Raw genomic sequence first — 22454 nt, 5'->3', positions numbered from 1 at the left:
TTATTAAAATTTTAAACAATTTAATCCCGATATCTATGATGAGTTTATTCGATGCTTTTAAAAGGTTAAAAAGAAAATTATAGGAGAAAGATGAGCAAATTTATTTTTAATGAGGACCTGCTGAACCCTATTTCAACAACTTTCAAATACATATAATTACTATAAGCAGAGACAATGTTAATCTTGAGATTTCCAGTAGTCATAATTAAGTTTAATTGTACTTTTAAAATTTCCCATTAGTAACCCTTATCAAATTTAAAAATGAAATTTGTAATTTAAACAATATAATTTTAATCATATCCTTTTGACTAAAATAGAAACAATGTTTAGACTTTATGCCGGAAACAATTCAATAACATTTCGTAATTTGTGAATGAGTTATAAGACTTCCGGTAGGAGGTGAACAGAACGGCCACAACAATTTTGCCAGAATGGCGTGGTAACTGACGATCGGCATAAATATATATGATGCAGCCACCTCCTAGAAAGGTACTGTCAATTTAATCAGAAAAACATGTGACGACTGATTTGTGTTTTTGAAATTTCTAATCCTTCAATTATAACATTACAACCTTTTTTCGCAGGTAAAACACGCTGCCGTTTTGAAAAACATACATTCAGAACAGGTGTCAAAGCTTCAAGCAAAACATCAACAAGAATGTGAATTACTGGAAGATATCAGGTATGTAAAATTATATTTATCTCTAATTATTATCATTATTATCTATAAAATGTCCTTAAACAGCTGATTGCTGTGACGTTTTCTGTTGACACACGCCCCCTTAATATTTATGTCAACAAGCGCATTAGAGGAGAAAGTTTTGTTTCAAAGAATGCATTTAGCAGAGATTTAACAGATTTAAAGTACATTTTATTATGTTAAGATCTGAAATGTTATAATTCTATTTAAAGTTTTAATGAATATGTGTAAATAAAACCTTATAAAGATTTAGAAAATACCTCTACACAACTAATCCTGGTTATTGACCTTTCATTATTTACAACATAGTGTACATTACATTAATTGTTTATTTACTATTTGCAATACACTAATACATTCAGGTGAATGAATGATTGAATTATGAGAAATAAAGGAGAATGATTAATTGCACTTATATGATAGCTACTCTTTGTAGTTTTCTGTTGTCAATGTTGAAAATTTAGTGAAAATGTATAAATGTGTACATGTGTCGACACAATTTATATTTTTAATGAAAAGGTCATGAGAGCTTACATTTGTACCTTTAAATTGCTTGTCAATATTTTGAATAAAAAATCTAGTTTTTCTAATTTTACATTCTTACATGTACGCATTACAAAATGAACACAAAGTCATGTATTATACAATGTACATGTAATTAATGTAATGCATGTACATGTAGGGCACGTAGGGATTTAATAAATGAAATTAAATTTCATTTTTCAATGATAATAAAAGTTAATTTTCTCATTTTCTCTGACTGATGTACTGGTACATGCATGTACATGTATTCCTACAATATGTATTTTAATGACTGTCTGACAAATTCATACTTTTCATAAAGTTTCTGAATGTGTCAAATTGATGAAAGTTCTAGGACAGATCCTTGTACACAAATATCAGCTGTATTTTAATAATACATTTTAGGAAAGTATATAAAATCTACATGCATATCATTTATCAAATATGTGCAATTAATGTACCAAACAACAATTTAATTTTGGCATTTTATAAGTAAACTCTGATTTAAGGCCACATTTAAAAATATTTTGGATTGCCCACACCCGAACTTAAGGTACATGTAGAGACACATTGTACATTTGTACATGTAGGAAGGTGGACTTTTTTTTTCTGTAAAGAGGAATTGAAAAATCAGATAATTTTTATTCTTCATGCCTTTCCATAAAAACTTCGCATTAGGCCAATAAAAGATATTGGGTAGGAAGCATTAGGGCAAACAAACATGACCTATAATAGTTTTTTTTCTCTTGGGTGGAGAGTTTTGTTACTAAATTGGCACTCATACCACATCTTTTTGTATCAATATTATTTTAATGGCCTAAGCTTTAAATACAATGTATGTATGAAGTATCAGTGTTGGATCCAGGAATTTTTATAAATGGGGGGGGGGGGGGGGGGGGGCTGCTCCAGTCATACTTTTGTAAATCCCAATTTAATCAACCAAAGTTATTCCACTAAAGGGGCCTGTCTTAATTCACCTCTAAACATGTACAAACAATGAACTACACATGTACATGTTAATGTACAACATGCTAAATACTCATGTAATATTTGCCACTGGACAAAAGCAATTTAAACAGTTGTCTGGTTAAAACAATCCAAGAGTACTGTTAACGTTATTTCTTATTTTCTCTGGAAATAGTGATTTACTTGCATATGTATATTATACTTATTGAGTTAACTTATACAACTGTGAAGGTTACATATTTGTTGACTAAGATTTTTGTGGTATTTTGGTAAATCTGGTGGTTCATGGTTTGTTGAATTTATTGATGGTTTTAGGCTATGCACTTGACAAATCAATGCACATAATTTTATGGGTATTAGTATAGGTGGTTTTGTTAGTGAGTCACTATTTTCATAGATCATGATAATATTTTGACATTTAGACCATCAATTCTTTTTTATTGTATGATTTTACATTTTTTTCCCATTGTCCCAGGGTTGATCATTAACTATTAATGCATTATGATTGAGAATATAAATCTCATAAAATGAATTTTTTTACATCAATTTTAAATAAAAGAAAAAGTTTTCCACTGATTGAGGGTCTGTATGCAGGTATGGAGGTCCCTCATTTCTTTATTTTTGAATCATTTTCCTTCATTTCTTTTTTTGTATTTTCTTGCCCCCTTGAAAAAAGGGGGGGCCTGCCCCACCCCTCCTAAATCCGCCTCTGATTCTGCCCTGTTTGCTGATTTATTCTCTGTCCTGTAAACCCAATTGGAATCCTCAGGCTAGTAATAGTAACCTCAAGATTGGGAACTTTTGGCCCACCAACAGTTGATCACCTTGGTTGTAACATTTGCTTTAAGTGTAAACAAATATTGTACCTACATGTACATATACCCTAATATGTATTAGGTGAACATAGTAAACAAATTATGTCTACATGACATTGTACATGTACAAAATGTATAATACTAAAAAACTGACGTTCAATGTATGTAAATAACTTTGATACTTCAATGTATACATTGTGTACTACAATGCATACTTCTCATGGGCACTCATACCACATCTTCTCATATCTATATACACAGCTACAACATACAAGTAGGAAACTTAACTTTTTTTTTTAAGTAGTGCAATATTTTACTCAAAATTTAAAACCTCTTCATCATATATCATGCATACATTTTTGTACAACAGTAGTAGTACTGTAGTACATCTGTTGAACATATATTGCAGGGGGGATCCAGCCATTTTAAAAAGGGGGTTCCAACCCCCTGAACCCCCCTGGATCTGCCAATGTATTGAAGATGTTTAGATTTAACAGAATATGAATTCATAGCAAACCGCACAGGTTGTAGGAGGAGACTTTTGAGTATTTAAAAATTCATTGACTTTGACCTGGTCGATTCTTTATACTGAGGCTTTACACAGTCCCTTTGACTTTCTTAAGAAACATTCCTATTCAATATTCAAATGGTACTGGATCTATCATCTTAAAATCAAACATATAACTCCTGGGACCACCATCAAATTCACCGGCAGTCAATGCAGAGTTCACGAAATCTTTTTTTCCCTGGTTGTCCTTGAAGAAAATCTGCTGGTCCTCACTACTAGTTCTATTGAAAAATACTAAAATTGTGTCAGTCCTATGCAATATTTTGGTGGTAAAATCCTGAGGACTGACACTTTTCGCAAACTCTGTCAATAATTGTTAAATTCTATTTATCTTTTTTTCCAGAAATTTTAGTAGACAGAGATCAATAATAGAGAAAGAATATGCTCAGGTAAGTCAGCTGTTTATTTTAAATCACCCATTTCTGTTTTTTAAATGTAACTAATTTATTTAAGCTTCATTTATGTTGAGCTGCATTTATATACATGAAATGTCTGCCTCTGACATGACAGGAATTTAACAAGGAAAGGAAGACATCAAATATTGCAAGGTTATTATTAATGTGATTCCTTGAGCAGCACTAGGATCATGATGATCACAATAATTAGAACTCACATTTTAATACACTGTCATACACTGTAATACACTGTCATACAAGTGAGAAGTTTAGCTAGCTATAAAACCAGGTTCAATCCACCATTTTCTACATTAGAAAATGCCTGTACCAAGTCAGGAATATGACCGTTGTTTTCCATTCGTTTGATGTGTTTGGACTTGATTTTGCCTTTTGAATTTGGACTTATCCTTTTTGAATTTTCCTAAGAGTTCAGTATTTTTGTGTTTTTAATTTTGGATATCTGATATATATGCTGCTTTTCCTGTAATCACTTAAAAAGTCGTCTTGACAATCACAATAATAAATTTTGAATATTTGAATATTATTTTGAAGACGGGTAGAAACTATTTAAATAGCTAGGCTCTTAGGAGACTCTTGTTATTCCTTGATCAGAAGAAGCTCCTGTTTTCATCTTGCATCCTGTTGTTTTATTCATTAATACAAAGTCTTGGTCCTTTGGATCCTGTTGTTATTAATCATAATCAAGGAAAAGCTCCTGTTTCTAGCTAATGCTTCCTATTGTTTTATTTATTGCTACAAAGTCTTGAATTAGTTTATTATGAAAATGAGTAAATTGTAGTTAAGTGCCCTTGTAATTAGGATACCACAGTTAAGTACCCCTTTAATTGCCACAAAACAGCTTATTTCCTGGTTAATGTCTCTCTTGATAATGATGTAATACATTTTAATTATTGTATTCTTCTGTTATTGATTTGTGACCTTTTCTAGAGTGTATTTCTCAGGGGTTATTCAAGTAGAGTATGTGGATTATAGACATAAAATTGGTTCTATTTTTTTTGCTGCAATATCAAATATTTATTTTAAGTAAAGTATAGTTATTTTGATATCAACTCTTACAGAGAGATGTGAATTTTAAAGATAAAGTTATAACATTGTACATAACTGCATTTCAGTCCAACTAAGTCACAGGCGATTCAGAAATTATTGTTATTTCATCAAAAAAGGTCAAAAATGCAAATTTAACAGATCTTCAATGTTTGAAACTTCGGTTATTAAATTTAGAATGCTTAAGTTCTAATTATTCGAGACTTAAACCATTTAAACCCAGTCTATATTATGTAGTAATAAAAATCTTGCAATAGTTTCTGTTTTATAGCAGATCCGACAATGTTACAAAAAAGTAATGTAAATTTATTTAATGGTTCAGGAGAGAAAAGGAAAATAATTTTCACAACATGCACAAGGTGACATACATAGAACTCCTGTCAAGCAGGACAAAACAACTGTGTTTTAAGGTGTAACCATGATTTTAGATGCATTTTCAAATGATGTATTTGCAAAGATACCTGTTACATTTATACACAAGTGTTTTGAATGTTATGCACAACAACAACAGCAAGGCTTCATATTTGAACCTTGAACAATTACTGTATTCCTGTATTGTGAATATATGCAACTATTTATCAGTCAAAAAAAATAACTCCTGCATATTGTTAAATGGTCAATATTTGTTTATTTTGACTTGGGAGTGATATCAAATTATATATATACATGTATATGAATCAATTCCATTGCTAAAAAATCATTTAAACTCGTTAAGAAATTTCTGTGTCATAAAAAGTACCAAATTTTATCACAATTTTCCTGTATATATATATATAAACATTTTGTGTGCATTAAATTTATAAATAAATTAAGTTAAATGTATTTCTAAATTTGTCAATTTTCTTTTATAAAATAAATTTATTTAGTAGTCAAACTTGGTTCTATAATCCAATTAAAGGAGATCTAGACATATAAATTCTCTTGAACCAAGTAATGTTAAAGGACTTTAAAATCTGAAGAAATTCAAAAACTTTGTACTGTAAGCCAATTATAGTTAACACGTAGTTTGGAAATTCTCTTAAAACGTAATGTAAAATGTCTTGTTAATAAATATAAACAGATAAATACTGCAAAGGGATTCACTATCATGTCTATTGCTAAGTCACTTTTAAGATATAGGAAGCTGTTCCTATTTTCTAAATTGATTTCTATGGCTATAGTATCTTAATTGAATTTCCAGTATTGATGATACCCAAGAGAAATGTAAAATAAAGATATAAGTCTGCTTTTATAGATCTACATGTATGGTAATTTGTTTGTCAAATAGAAATAAAATTTGGTAACTTGTAAATGGACATGTTCATATATTTTGATGGCTTACTTGTATCATGATGCACATATAAGTCATTTGAATACTAAAGCTTTTAAAAGCCTGTTGTTTTTACATAACGCATAAAAAGGATAATAAGACTCAGGAATTAGTAAAGATATTTGATAGTATTAAATCAACAACACCAAACAGCAATACCAAAAATATGTACCTGACTCCTGAATTTAGATATAAACCGAAGACCAACAACAACAAATGAACAATTAGCAACCTACATGTCAAGATAACTTGACTTGTATTTACATGCACATAACTCTCCCAATCCTGGAGCCCATAAAGACCAAATAAAATTGTCTTAAATGCTGTATGGGTTTTACTCATTATAATTGTTACTTCTGTGTCATTTGGTCTCAAGTGAAAAGTTATCTTATTGGCAATCATACCACATCTTCTTTTTTTATACTTAATGCCAAACACGCAATAAAAAGTCGTCATAATCCAGCTCCATACAAGATTTTCAGAACACTTAGAAAATATTTAAAACAGATGAAATAAACTGAAATGCCGGGTTGAAATAATTGCCTGGAGGATTTCCTCCGTACATTCTTTTCTTTTACTTAAATGTTAAGAAAGCTAGAATGAGTAGTTGGAACATGCTGAAACGTTAGGTTTATCTCATTTAATTTTCCTTTAGATCACCTCTATCTGGTTTAATCTGAAAAAAAAACCTATCATTTATGCTACTCAGATTAACTGAAAAGTGGCTAAGATTTTCATTTGAACAATTTTCTTTTATGGATTTCTAACAAATACAGGATTTCCAATATAAATGAAAGAAACAAGACAATATAATTAATGGGTAATGAAGCAATTATTGATGGAAAAACACTTTAGTCGTTTATTTTCATGAAACAATTGGTAGCTGATTGCTATGTAGTTATTTGGTCCTAAAAATATTTCAACTAAACGTATTACTGTTTTTGTTTTCTGCGTTTCTAAACGTAATATTTACTGAGTTCAAGGTCAAATTTTCTTCATTTAAATCTTTCTAAGAAATTATTGCAAAAGTTAATGGAAAAAAAAAATAAGTATAATCATGTTTGTTGAAGATAATCTAATGTTGTACTATTGAAGCTGTCAAATTGCATTTACTGTCTCAGTATATATTGTCTGTATAACACCTTGTATAACACCCCTAGTTTTTTGTGGGGTTCGTGTTGTTTATTCTTTAGTTTTCTATGTTGTGTCATGTGTACTATTGTTTTTCTGTTTGTCTTTTTCATTTTTAGCCATGGCGTTGTCAGTTTGTTTTAGATTTATGAGTTTGACTGTCCCTTTGGTATCTTTGGTCCCTCTTGTTTGAAGTTGATAATGTATTTCTGTATTGTTTTTATTTTGCCAGCTGAAAGTCAAAATTGTTTGTTTTTTGCCAAATTATTTCATTTGGAACAATTAAGGAATCATGCAACCATTTAACTTCAAGGGGGAGGGTACTTGTTTTTGTTTGCGCAACAATTCAAGCATGAACATTTAGTTTTTCAATGGCTATCAGATTAATTTTTTTTATAAGGTATAAGGGAATTTGCTTCAGAATTTTTTTTGTAATCTGCTTGACCAGAATATTTGTCCAATATCTAATTAGGGATAAGGTAAAATGTATAACATGATAAGGGAATTTGCTTCAGAATTTTTTTTGTAATCTGCTTGACCAGAATATTTGTCCAATATCTAATTAGGGATAAGGTAAAATGTATAACATGATAAGGGAATTTGCTTCAGAATTTTTTTTGTAATCTGCTTGACCAGAACATTTGTCCAATATCTAATTAGGGATCAGAATATTTAAATACAAGTATCATTGATTAATTCTTGGGACAAGCTTATTTAAAAATAAATAGTTACATGTATACTACTTTTTTCTTCAAAGCTTTTATACATGATGTACATTGTACATGTTTGAATGATATGTTATGATGTATTACTTCATGGATTTGTAACATTTGCTGTCTTATTATAGAATAACTCCCAACAAATCCTGAGATTAAATGGTTTTATCCTTCCTTCATGATTTTGTGCAGTCATCCATGAAATTAGTTTCAATATGGCATAAATGAAATAGACATCCATAAGTAATCTTTTATCCATTTCAAAGAACAAATCAGTAAGTCTTAGTCTCAGAGGGCATGATGGTTAATAGGAAATTGTAGGAGGAATATATAAAAAGCTAGATCATGAATCTTAGAATGAGACATCAGGGCGTTTTATAGCTGACTTATAAAAGGTATGGGTTAATTCTCATTGTTGAAGGCCATCATTTATGGTTGCTGATACATGTAATTGCTTAAACTTCCGCTATGTTTGTGACTTAGAGGTGGACTATTTGTATTAGCAATCATATCATATGTGCTTAATTGTTAGTCTGCAAAATTTATCGTTGAGTCTGTGCATGATATTTGTTTTGTGAAAGTTTGACATAATAATCATTGCTGGGTTGCTGTCTTAATCAAATAATGAACTGTGTTTCAATCTCTCCAAAGACCTTTTTATTTTAATTTATGTATAGGATTAAATGGCCTGTTTGAATTCCTTTGAATAATAAAAAAGTGAGTTTAATAATTGTAGCCCAAATAATTAAAATGACAAAAGAATCTCATAATGTATTATTTATATATTCCGTTCTTTTTGAATGAAATATTCATTGATTCAACCTAAATATATCTTGTTAATACACGTTGTCAGATGTTTCTTATTTCAATTGAGATTTAAGTTATTTTCGTCCAAATTAAAGCAAGGAGAAGAGATTGAGGAGTATTTATCAACAAACTTTATTTTGTTTGAAATGTTCTGAGGTGAAAAATGAGAAACAGATATTGTGCAAAGGCTTGATGCATATTGGAAATGTCTAATTGAAACAGAACAGATCAAATTCTTATTCTAAAATAACTTTTTGTAATTTATTTTGGTTAAAGGGTGAATGTAACTTAGATCATTAAGAAATTTAAGATTATTTAAACTTATTTTGTTTGAGATATTTTTTTGGGTATTACAAATTATCTTTATTTATAGTCATTAGATAATTCAAATGCACTATTTAACTTAAGGTTGCAGATCCCTCTTGTATACCTTTACCTCAGAAGTTTCTGGTAACTTTTGTTTTTGTCCATGTGAAACAATTGGGGAGGGGGACTTTGGAAATACTAAGAGCTTGTCCTTCTAGTCTGGGTTAAGTGCTCTCATATGTACAATTCTTTCCAGATTTTTATGAAACTTATGTCATGGTTTATATCAGTAATGTCTTGGAGGAATTTGAAAAATCAGTCCAAACCAGTTATTTTAACAAGGGTTATGCCCCTTAGAAAAATTTCTTATTACTTCGCTTTGTAAATTTTTTTGATTCCAAAAATTTGTGATGCATCTCTATGTACATGATGTTCATGCTGAATAAAATAAGAATGTCTTTTATACAACTCTTAAGTATTTTACCATGTTTTCACATTGTATAGTTGATTGTCCAGACACTTGTATCATATTTATAGTTTTCAGTGACTCTTTTCTAATTTCAGAAACATTGAGCCTATAGCACCTCTAAAACACAATTGCTGTCTTAGATTTGGTTCTCTGGACATAAATTAATTGTTTGGTCCTTTGATTTTTCTCATTGTATATTGTAAATAAATAAAGTAATGGTTTAGTAGATACTGTTTACATTACATCCTCCTCAAACATTACTTCAATCACACATAAAGTGTTCTCATTGATTAAATGAGGGTCTGGATGGAAAAGGGCTCCTGAATTATTAAGAAATTTAAGGCATTTTCTTTATCTCAATCAACTACTTATTCTGTAAAATTCTTGTAAGTACTATATTAAATTTTCATGTAATTTAGTGATTTCTCATCTGTATGTCATGTATGTGGTACATCTCTGCCTATGTGTAGTGACAACTGCAAACTATACCTTGTCCATCGGATTTCTTATGATTAAGAAATACCAGGCCTTAGAATATGTATAAAGTGCCTAAAAAATCAACCTAACGATGTTAGAGTAGATCTGATTCGTAACTTCCTCCCCGAGTGGGGCTGGAACCTGTACTTTTTTATTTCCAACTTCTACGACAAGGTATGTGGTACAAATGTACATTTCTGTAATCAGTTTTGTATAACTGTAACTATGTATAAGATTCTTTTATTTTTGCAACAAGTATTCTTTAGTCTTTTTCACCCCATTATTCTCTATTCTTTATATTTTTGGCTCATAAAATTCTGTCTATTAATTATATTTTGGGTGGATTTTAATATATTCTGTATTCTCTAAACCCCCTTTCAGACCCTCTTATTAAGTTTGGTGTAAATGATATCTTCTCAATACCAATCATTGATTTATCTCAGTGTTTCATTCATAGAAAAAAGGAAGATCAATTAAATCTTTATAGTTAATACTGAAACTGAGTGGGCCAAGGTTTAGGACAATTTAAAAAAAGAGTTTATTTGACTTCAATGGACAATTGATATACTCAGGAGAGAGTCACTGTCTTATAGGCTTAGAATGTTCTGACATCAGACTGCATATTTTGTGGACTCGTGGCTCATGGGACCATCATATTGGAATGATTTTAACTAGTTTCCAAACAGGTTGTTTACTATCAGAGTAATTTTACAACTAACTGTTATTAATGTTTATGTCATGATGATGATGAAGTACCTTTAGATTTGTTTCCATTTTTTTGGAGGGGATTTGAAGTTCAACAGAATTTTAGATTTTTAGAATGCCAGGAACCATCTTGAAGTTTTAACAACTTGGCGACTGTGCACAGTACAAGTGTGGACAGGATAAAACAAGAAAATGTACAAAAATCAGACATACCAATATACATGTGTATATATAAAATAAGAAGATTTATATAATTGTTTCATTGGCTATCTTTTATTATGCCCTGGCCATAGTGGAGGAGGCATAAAGTGTTAGCCTTGTCTATCTGTACGTCCCAAAGCTGGTTTCTGTTTTCTAACTTTAGTTTGCCTCAACAAAATGTTATGAAACTTATACACAATGCTTATTACCACCAAACAAAGGTGGTGTTTGAAAACGGGTGGCATTACTTTTACTGTTCTTGAGTTATGTCCCTTTATAAATTAAGATATAACTGAATTTTTCATTAACGCTCTTTAACGTGAGTTTGTCTCAACCAAATGTTACGAAACTTATACACACCACTTATTACCACAAAACTCAGATCAAGTACAGACCTGTACAAATTTGGTTAGTGTCACTTTTACTGTTCTTCAGTTATGTCCCTTTTAATAACTTTATTAGATATGCAAGTGGGGCATCATCTGTGTCCCATGGACACACTATGATGATTCCCACTTTATTGAATATACAGCTCAGTCATTATAATCTGTCGCACTTATAATACCAGATCAAATGAGGTAGAAGATTAGCAATCTGCAAGTGCTATAAAAATAGACTCAAAAGAATTTTACATCCTGTTCTGGAAAATGATCATGTGGTTCATTTTCTGAAATTTGGTATGCAGTGCCTTGGCATATCTTATTACCACAGTAATTATTTGACCTAGTGAACCATTAATAATGGTTCAGTAACAATGAATATTTTGCATATTTCACATTCCCATATTTTAATTCTGACAATTTCATTTTTCAATCAAAGTACATTCAGGAAAGACATATCTCTGGGTCAACATTTTTATTTATCAACAAATTCCTTAAAAGAAACTTATAATTTCTAAAATAAGATTTGTGTATTATTGGAAAGCTATAGATTATATTTGTCATTCGGATGATAGACTTTAGTTATATCTCAGTTACAAATGATTGGAAAAAGTCATTGCAGCACTCTGTACAAAGGCACAACTATCTCAGATACAATGATTGGAGAGAGTAATCGCAGCACTCTGTATAAAGGCACAAATATCTCTGATACAAATAATTGGAGAGAGTCATTCATCACTTTGTATAAAGGCACAATTAATTGGTTTATTTGATTTTTTTAGGACTGTATCTCCATCAGTGAATGTTAACCTGATTTAGATAAATGTTGGGACAGGCCATTGATTTTAATTAATTAACCGTTTTCTTCATTTGTAAATGTATCTGTAGGTTCAAGTTATTTAAAGGTTTGTTTTTGTTTTGATCGTAACATTAAATATTTGTTTTAGTGTTGTCAATACTTCAGTAACATTATGGTACATGTAATGTGGATGTGTGATGATATTGAATTGTCATACATGTATATATCAGGCCATTAGTTTTCTCATTTGAATTTAAATTATAGCTGACTTATAATGCAGTAATGATTTTACTCATTGTTGAAGGCCATAATGTGACCTAAAGTTGTTATTATTCTGTGTCATTTTTGACTTGTGGTGAGTTGTCTCATTTGCATATTCAGTGGCAGGTCCTTAATGGGTGGCAGGGGAAAAAAGGGCATTGGAGCCGCCCTTTATCCTGGGTTTGGAACCCCCTTTTCAAAATAGCTTGATCCACCCCTGCAATCATTACCACATCTTCTTTTTATAATTAAGGAAGGCCAGTGACTGCATGTTAATTGATTTGTTTGTTAATTGGTTCTGTGAGCCATGCATTTCAAATTTGAACTTTTTTAAATATTGGTACTTCATTGTAATATAAATAATAAATAAAATAGCTGATTAACAGATTTAAATTACTATTTGTATATAGGATTAGTTTGTGGTTTGAACTTGACACAATTTTAATACTGAGTGATTCCCTCTCTGATTATAATCTTGGTTAGATTAATTCCCTACATTTCTTGACTCTGGACCATACATATGCTACAGTCATTTGTCTATAGTATTTAAAGAAATTGTTTGTTTGCTTAGACTAATTGTAGGTACATGTACTTGTAAATCCCATATGATGTTTCTTATCAGGACAAGGGCTATGATGACCTATTGGTCCAAATAGTTTATGATCAGCTGTAATCCCTAGCCTGTAACAACTGAGGTTGAGAGTTTTGAACAATATACTATTAGTACAGGTGCATTTGACTCCAATCTTTATTAATTAGGGTTGACAATTTTCCTGCCATGATGACTTTTTCTCATCTGACACTGCATCTTCCTCTACCAATACCTGTCACTGTTTTAAGTCTCAGCTGCCCGTTTCACCCCAGAATATGCGCCTCAATGAGTTGAAATATTAATGTCATACAACAATCACTTTTCAATTGTTGCATCAGATGTTTTCTGTTGTGACATCAAAATTAAAGGGAACCTATGTTATGTCCAATAATGGCAGTCAAATAGCAATAAAGTGTTTAAGAAATAGCTGCCAGCATAAAGCAAAGAGTACTACTTTAAGTGTTGTTTAATCACTAAAAATCATAAATCTGAGTTCTTTCAGGATGGTATAAAGTTCACAAATTTTTAACTGTATCAGTTTATTATAGGTACACATGCAGTACATATAGAAATTGAGTCTTCATTTCACCAAAGTTTAATGACTGAGTTATATTAATTTTGTGTTGTTTCCTGATATAATTCAGAACTGTTAAAAAAACAGTTTATCTGTTTTTCCCAGGTATAGTTTTCGATGAAATCAATTTCTCATCGTACTTTACAAATTTGAAATGAATGAAAATTAGATTATATATATTGATACTTTATGTATTGATCACCAGTGTCTATTTCATGTCTTGAAACATACATTATTGATAAAAGATACTTCAAAATTTATAAAATGAAAGTGATTTATCATCCTAGACAAAAGGAAGCTCTGTATATTGTTGATTTTCTCCAAGATTCTTTGGAAGCTTTCTCAGCTTCTTTTAGAATCACTTTTCGTGTTTTCTGATAATCGTAAAGAATCAGATTTTCACATGAAAAGGATTGAGCGATGACAGAAAGTTTTATAAATATCATGACGGGGCATGATGAATAAGACTTGTAAAGGAAATTGATAGATTTTAGTATGTGATGCCCTTTCATAATTCAAGTGCTAAGTCATGTTTTTGTAGGAATCAGACAAATTAACAAGTTCTAAAAATAGAATCGAAAAATATTATTTGATAATCTGATTAATGAATATGATTCAGAAATTTCAGAGAATAATTCACAGGCACTTGTTTCTATCCATGGGAAGACCCACTATCAACGTATATTTATATAAATATATACGACGTTGATAGTGGGTCTTCCCATGATTAGAAACAAGTGCCTGTGGAATAATTGGTACTTATATTTGTTCATATTTGGTTAAATAAGGAAACTTTTCTGTAAAGGATGTGATGTATACTTAAGTTCAAATAACAACTTTTTAAAAGTGTTTTTTTCATGTACTTATTTGTTTTTACCATGAGAAGAATACACCACAGCTTATGAGATCAGAAAAATAAAACTTACAGTTCCTCAATTAATTTTTTTTTTAAGGTGGTACCTAACACTACAGGGAGATAACTCTGTAAAATCAGGAGAACGTTTTAATGACGTTGTGTTCATAAGGGAATATTAAGCTTCTCAGTGATCAAAATAAGTGTTTGTCAAACTACTATATAACCAGTGTAATTTTTCGGATTAAACGGTTGGTTCAAATTTTTTGAAATTTTTTTATTTTTGTCAAAGGGTCAAAGTAAATATTTTGTCAAAATTTTAAGAAAATTAAACGAGCCAAATTAATTTAAGTTAAAGTGTTAGGTACCACCTTAAGTGCATTGTTTTATAAGGGGATGTAAATTTTTAGTATGACTTCTATATACGTATATGTTAGAAATATTATGTTGTCTCTTAGTGTAACATCCACGGTAACTTGTATTTTATAATTTGAAGGCTGTTTTAGGGTAAACACAAGACGAACTTAAGGTTAAAAGTGTAAAATGCAAATGTATTATCACAATAAGAATATATTAATATGAAGAAAAAAATGTAAACCAGCTTTGGAGTTATTTCCCTTGAAATATAAGGTTTTTGGCAGTTTTTGCTCTTATGTTGAAAAATATAGGAGCTAGATGTTAGAAGTGTTATTGCAAAAAGATCAGCATTACAAATCATCATTAAACTAGTATGTGCTTAAAATAAAAGTTCTCTTTAGCGTTCAAACATTTTTGTGTTGGTCCTCTTGTTAACTTAGTGGTGGCCGAGTGGTCTAAGTAGTAACTACTGTAATCACTAAAGCCAGTCAACACTGAGGTTGTGGGTTCAAACCCCACTCATGCAGTGCACTCGACTCCAATCCTAATTGACTAGGATTGTCAGTTTTTCTATTGAAGGTCTGAGGTTTTCTATGGGCACTCTGGCTTCCATTCCACCAATAAAAACTGGCCGCCACGAAATAGCCTAAATCTGTTGCTTAAAAGTGGCATTAAAACACCAAAAATCAAATCAAATCTTTTTAGCTTGCTGTTTTATTGTTGTCATTGCACATTTCTTTTTAATCATATAATTGTATATGTAATGTGTGTCATTTTGACTTTTCCAGAGCCTCCTGAAATTGACCACAAGCCTTTTGAAAAGAGAATTTTCTGCCACACCAGATCTCAGTACAGATGATGGTCAAGAGCATAAGTAAGATCACCAGTACTTTAATGTGAATTAATTATTATATATACTGTGCATTGCTGTGTGTACTGTAAATTCAGAAATTATAGTATGTATGCACTGGATGCAGGATTTTCTGGCTGTATTAAAGACCCTGGCATTTTGGAGGTCTTTCGTTGCTTTCTGGTCTTTGTCAGAGTTGTTATCTCTTTGACACACTCTCCATTTCCATTCTCAATTTTTGTAATATGGACAAACATGGGAAATAAATTATTACAAAATTTTTGAAATTCTGCATATAGATATAAGTATCATTTATTATGCAAGTTCTTATTATCAGATTAGTCACCCAAATGATTAAAACCTGGTAATAATTTCTGAATTTACAGTACATGTTCACAACATTCATGACAATTAGCTATAGTAAATGTCACATAGCTTTTCAGTGAAAAAACGTAAAGAATTTAGTCATAGATGATAAATATGATTTTTTGTCTTATTTCTCACAATGTTAAAGTTAAGACTAATGATACATTTGTTTCCCAGGCCAAAGGTATGCATTGTTTACATTTTTTTCTTTTGAATACAACTAGTTGTTTATAAATTTTTAAATATAGAATCAAGATCATAAGATCAAGTCTCTGAAAATATGAAACCTTTATAACATTAGTCAGAGGACCCATAGCAGAATAGCACAGTGTTCAATTACCAGTACTCTTTCATTACATACATTTACTACATGTACTGTACATATTACATAAAGCTTCATCATACATATACATTTTTGTGTACTAATTTTCCATCAGAAAGTAAGTATCAGGTAAAGTGTGAGTTTATGTTATAAAGCACAACAAGACACCCTACATTTAAACATATTTTTTAAAGACTTGAATCAGACTGGTTATAAATATTTTTAATGGCAATGACCTTGTTATCTCTTAATACCTGTGTAAGTTTTACCTTTGAAAAATGCAGCCTAGTTAAATGACATTTATGTTGTTATGTAATTGTATACCCTCTGTGTGGAAAAGTTACAATTTTGTGGTATTTTAAACTTCACTTTTATTTTACCGAGGTGATTGTGAAGACTTCATTATTTGAATTGTCACTATAGCATCCAATATAAGTTTGGATACTTTTAACAATCCTGAATATGCACCAAATATTTGCCACTGTACATTAAGCAAACATGAATTAATCAACCAATTGTAATATATAGACATAAGATGATGTATTATGAGTGCCAATGAGACAACTCTCCACCCAAGTCACAATATGTAAAAGAAAAACCATTATAGGCCAGTACAGTCTGGACAACACAGAGCATTGGCTCACCCCAAACAGCAAACTATATACATATTTTAAAGTATAATGTTTTGAAAATATCAGAAAACATTAAATTCTCATTAAAGACAGAATCACTTAAAAAATCCATAATTTTGATTAATGTTTTACCGTATACATCATGTGATAGGAGATTGGAAGCATGTTATTATGGCGTGCTTTATACGGAAAATTGTAAATTTACATCCATTTCATGCTACACCAAAGAATAAGTCAATATATTGAGCATCTTTCATACTTTTAACAGAATTACGTAGAAAGAATTGATGAAAATTGGATTAAAAACATTGTACTGTTTGGAATTGATGTTGAATTATCATTTTCTGTATCAATTGTATTGTTTTGAATTCAATGCATTGAAATTAACATGGACTGTCAGATGCATTTAGCACATACATACTGGCTTGATGACAGATCTATTAAATGTATTCACACCTCTGTTACAAATTGGTCTCATCTCCTTAAATGTTCAAATTAAATAATGATTTGAGCATGGCCATGCAGATAGGAATACATTTTATGCAAATGAAAATTGATACATCTGTTATCATATTTCAGGTCGAAAAACGCAAAGATTGTAATTGTTTAACTGTTCGAAAATTGCGTTGTTATAAGAACCCTCCAAAACAGAAAACTAAAATATAAAAAACCCAATGTAGAAGACTAAAGGCTGAGCAATACAAATCCAATCCAAAACTGGGGTGATATCAGTTGCTTTAAGGAAGGGTAATTATGTGGCACCTGTCATGATTGCTCGTGTAAACACAAAGTCATTGAAATGCCTTATTCAGTAGATCACATTAAGGGAATAGAAGGACATGGTTATGGTTATTACAAGTGGTATTATTAGTATCTGTAATCATCTATATTATATTCAATAATCATGATAATGGTCAACCAACTTGTGCTGGTGTTATTAAATTTTCCAGGGGGAACTATCATTGCTTTTACCCATATTGTTCAGTTTTTGGTGGATTAGTCTTAGTTGTCTTATTCCTGCTCATATGATTCCACACCTTATTTAGATTTAAAGAGATAAGACCCGTTTAGAAACAAGTTCAAATGCCTAAGCTTGGGCATGATAATTAAATTTCAGTTAATCTTGATTATTTAAAAGTTGATCAATATTAATACAATTGTCTTAGCTCTCATAGATAAATAAATGGTTTTCTGACATGGAATAGATAATTGTTACAACACTAAAGTATACAAAGAGATGATTTAGTCTGGGAAAACATCATTTATTTATGAGATGTAATTACCCCTGTGAGATGATAATGAATAATTCATGAATATGCATGAACATTTCATGAACTGTTCATGAACAGATTTCATGAACAGTTCATCATATCTTCATGAACATTTGATGAGCAATTCATGAACTGAAAATCGACAGTAATGTTCATGAACTTTAATGTTCATGAACAATTCATGAACAAGAAAGGTTCATGAGCATTTAAATGTTCATGAACAACAATGATCATGAACCCTTTCTTGTTCATGAATTGTTCATGAACTTTGTTCATAAATTGTTCATGAACATTGAAGTTCATGAACACTTAAATGTTCATGAACCTTTCTTGTTCATGAATTGTTCCAGTAGATTCCACTGGAATTATCACTGGTAAATCCACAAACTGATTAACTAATATAAAAATTATGTGTGATATATAAACTTCTCTTCCTTTCTGTAATTCAAAACTTGCTGTCTCTGTATTTCCAACAATAATTGCTGAATAAAGGTATTAAAATGGAGTCTGCATAAAATCTGTTTCATATCATTGCTGGCAGCTCATATTTAATCCCCTAAAAGTACAAAAATATCCACAAAGAATCAATTGTTCAAGAGGTAATGATTGTATGAAGCAATACATTCAATAGAAACAGCATTATGCATCTTAAATTGCATTGGAAGTTTAAGTTAAACTCAAATTTAGTACCCCCCCCCCCCTCTTTATCCCTTGAAGATGAAACTGGCGACTTAAATTATTATTAACGTTTCACCAATTTAATTTACGATGAATATTATTCACACAATTTAATTTCTACATATCAGATTATCATATATACCCATGTACCATTTACATGTCAGATTACGATATGTCTGTTATGAATGTGACAACAATATATCAATTTATCATTCTTCATTAATTTATTGTCTGCCTAAACTTTCTGATGTTTTGCTCAGATTAAAATCCTAAATGTTTTATATTGCCTCAACAAATTGTATTTCATAATCATTATATGTTAAATCAAATACTTATCTGAAAACATCTGCGTTTGGATTCTCCATTTTTGTTATCCAGCGTAATCATATGACGTCATATTTGCAAGTGCGTTTAAGTCAAGGTGTCAATCTCGTCCCATATAATATCGGCCCGAAGTTGATTCGTCCCTGTTATGGTATTTCAGTGAACTTCTCAAAATCGGTCGACCGTTGGACTACGGAAACAGCCGATTTGCGGGGTTTGCCGGTTTGTAGAAATTTAAAATCACAAGAGTTACTTCCCCTTAATATGGGTGTTTGAAAATGTTTTGAAAATGTATTTCACTTTCATTAAAATATACGTTTTCCTTTTAAAATTTTAGTTTTGTATATAATATCTATCTTAAAATACAGCTACAACTTCTATTTCATCTTATTTTATTTTTTTATTTTGCAGGAATAAAAAAATAAAAACACCATACATTTATGATATTTCACGAATAATTATGTAAAATGTTCTACTCTGAAAGGTCGAAACGGTACCTATGATACTCATTTATACGTGTGATGTAAGATAATAAAGATAAAAAAAAATACGTGTGATGTAAGTTATAAATGTTACACCTAGTGATTCATCAAAACTTCATGAACATTCATAAATACTTTTAATGAACATTTCATGAATTTTTATGAGCAGCTAGTGATTCATCAAAACTTCATGAACATTCATAAATACTTTTAATGAACATTTCATGAATTTTTATGAGCAGCTAGTGATTCATCAAAACTTCATGAACATTCATAAAATACTTTTAATGAACAGTTCATGAATTAGATTCATGAACCTTCATTTATGAATTATTTATGAATTTTCATGTACCATTCATGAACATTCACGAACCATTCATGATAGTTCATGAAGTCATGAATTTCTTCTCGCCGGGGTAGGTCTGAACTTAAGCTTCAAGTAATTACTTCCCTGAGTACTTTTGGACTTTTGTCTTATTGTTATGTATCTGTATTGTATGGTCGTATGTGTTTTGTAGTTTAGTCGTGAGAGTTGTGTCCCTTTGTATGATGATGATGCATATTATTATTTGTCATGTGATGTTATCAGTCTCTTTGAAATAAACGTGCTATGGAAATAGATGTGTTTTTGTTGCTCTTAAGCAAATATAACTTTAGCGACATGGGGAGGCAAGTATATGTTCCCCCATGTACGTAATATTATGGTTCCAAGGTTGTTATGATGAATAAGAAAGCAAGGAGATGTGGTAAGATTCAAGATGCCAATAGGACAACTATCCACATGGATAAGGAAAAGTTTAAATGTCCACAAACATGTAGGCTATCAGGACATAACATGTCTGTCTCAAGTAGAAAGCCTGTTTTTCTGGAATATTTCAAGATATTTCTCTTAATATATATTCAAACAAGTGTCAACAGATTATTTGTGACTTTTTGTCCTGTGACTTTTTGTCCTACCAAAATTGTTACTTTATGTCCTGTGACTTTTTGCAACAGTCTGTGACTTTCTGTCCATTTACCTTTTTCTGTAGGTACTGTTGATTGGGGCAATGCCATACATTATTTTAAGAATAAATCAGGCCTAAATAAAGATAAAGAGATGTGGTATGGTAGCCAATGAGACAACTATGCACAAATTAAAATGAAGTGAATTTAGATAATTAACAATTATAGGGAACTCACTCACAGTACTGTGCTGAGCCTGTCCGTATAGTTTGCTTTAAAAGGCCCTGACATGAAAAATATGAAACAATTCAATTGAGAAAATTAAAAGCCTTTTCTAAATACTGCATGAAATATAAAAATATATTTTTCAAATTATTTATTGTGCAATATGAATAGTTTCAATCAAATATATTGGGTATTGTACAGTTCTCAAGACAATTAAGACAAAGAGAGTGATCTGTTAAACTTGACTTTAATTATGATAACGATTGGCTATAAAAATCATATAGAAATAATAGCAATGATGGTTTCTCATTGTCATATAAAAAAGATTTATGGTGCAGAACATGAATTTTTAGCACCTTTGTTGTTTTGTTTGCACCATACTGGCGCCATTTACATAAATTATAAACACCCCACATTTAAAGCGAAAATACAGAAGTCCTTAAGCTTACCAATGTGCACCAAAATTAAATACTCCTAAGCATTATGTAAATCGGAAATTTTCCATGCTTGAGAGATATTTTTTTCTCAGTTTTAGAATACACAATTTAAGGCTCATGTGAAAAGCTTTTCCAAGGTTTTAGGTCTTCCAAAAAAACTTTTAAATAATCGTTTGAATATGTAGCACTGGAATTTTAAACCATATATATATACCCCCTTGTTTTGGTAAATAGATATCTGCAATTTTCCATTCATAGACCAATAGACCATATAAACCTTGTAAATAAAATTCATTTGACTATTATGACATATGGTATATTATAAGTACACCAATGTCTGTGATAACCCTCCCCCTTTTTTGACATTTTCCCATTTAGACCAATAGACCATATATATACCTTGTTAGTAAAATGCATTTGACTATTATGACATATGGTATATTATAAGTACACTGATGTCCTTGATATAAGTTGTTACCAATTTTGAAACAAACTTCCCCTTTTTTTGACATTTTTTCAATTTTCCATTTTCCATTTATAGACCAATTATAAACATCTTGTTAGTAAATTTCATTTGAGTATTATGACATATTTGAAACCAATTTCCCCCCTTTTTTAATTTTCAATTTTTCCATTCATAGACCAATTATAAACATCTTGTTAGTAAATTTCATTTGAGTATAATGACATACCAGTATGTATTTGAAACCAATTCCCCCCCCTTTTTTTGACATATGAAAATCTTCATTTTCGATTCATAAACCAATAGACCATATACATCTTGTTAGTAAAATTGATTTGAGTATTATGACATATGGTACATTATTAGTACACCAATGTCCTTGGTATAAGTTGTTACCTGCAATGTTAACCAGGTGTAAACAGGTGTTACGACTTAAGGCTGACATAAGCTGATGTCATAATAACATGCAATAAATCTGTAATCAGTTGTCA

At 30.6% G+C, this 22454-nt stretch overlaps 1 protein-coding gene across 11 annotated transcripts in view; it reads left to right on the top strand.

Annotated features, from left to right (window-relative positions):
* The first annotated feature begins 316 nt into the window (after window positions 1-316).
* Window positions 317-22454, top strand: part of LOC139486319 (F-BAR and double SH3 domains protein 2-like) — a 57350-nt gene continuing 35212 nt past the window's right edge. For 8 of the 11 annotated variants that reach the window (XR_011655542.1, XM_071271175.1, XM_071271181.1 and 5 more), the window contains exons 1-4: window positions 362-489; window positions 585-682; window positions 3915-3960; window positions 15757-15842. Coding sequence is in view for 9 of the 11 variants with exons in the window: in XM_071271175.1 (XP_071127276.1) it covers window positions 466-489; window positions 585-682; window positions 3915-3960; window positions 15757-15842 (254 nt within the window). In the remaining 2 variants the exon portion in view is untranslated. Of the gene's footprint in view, window positions 490-584; window positions 683-3914; window positions 3961-15756; window positions 15843-22454 lie in introns of all 11 variants that reach the window. The other 3 variants (XR_011655543.1, XM_071271179.1, XM_071271183.1) reach the window with 2 other exon arrangements.

The sequence above is a fragment of the Mytilus edulis genome, chromosome 8, assembly GCF_963676685.1.
Source record: "Mytilus edulis chromosome 8, xbMytEdul2.2, whole genome shotgun sequence".
In the NCBI taxonomy this organism is placed as follows: domain Eukaryota; kingdom Metazoa; phylum Mollusca; class Bivalvia; order Mytilida; family Mytilidae; genus Mytilus; species Mytilus edulis.
This window is presented reverse-complemented; position numbering and strand designations above follow the sequence as displayed.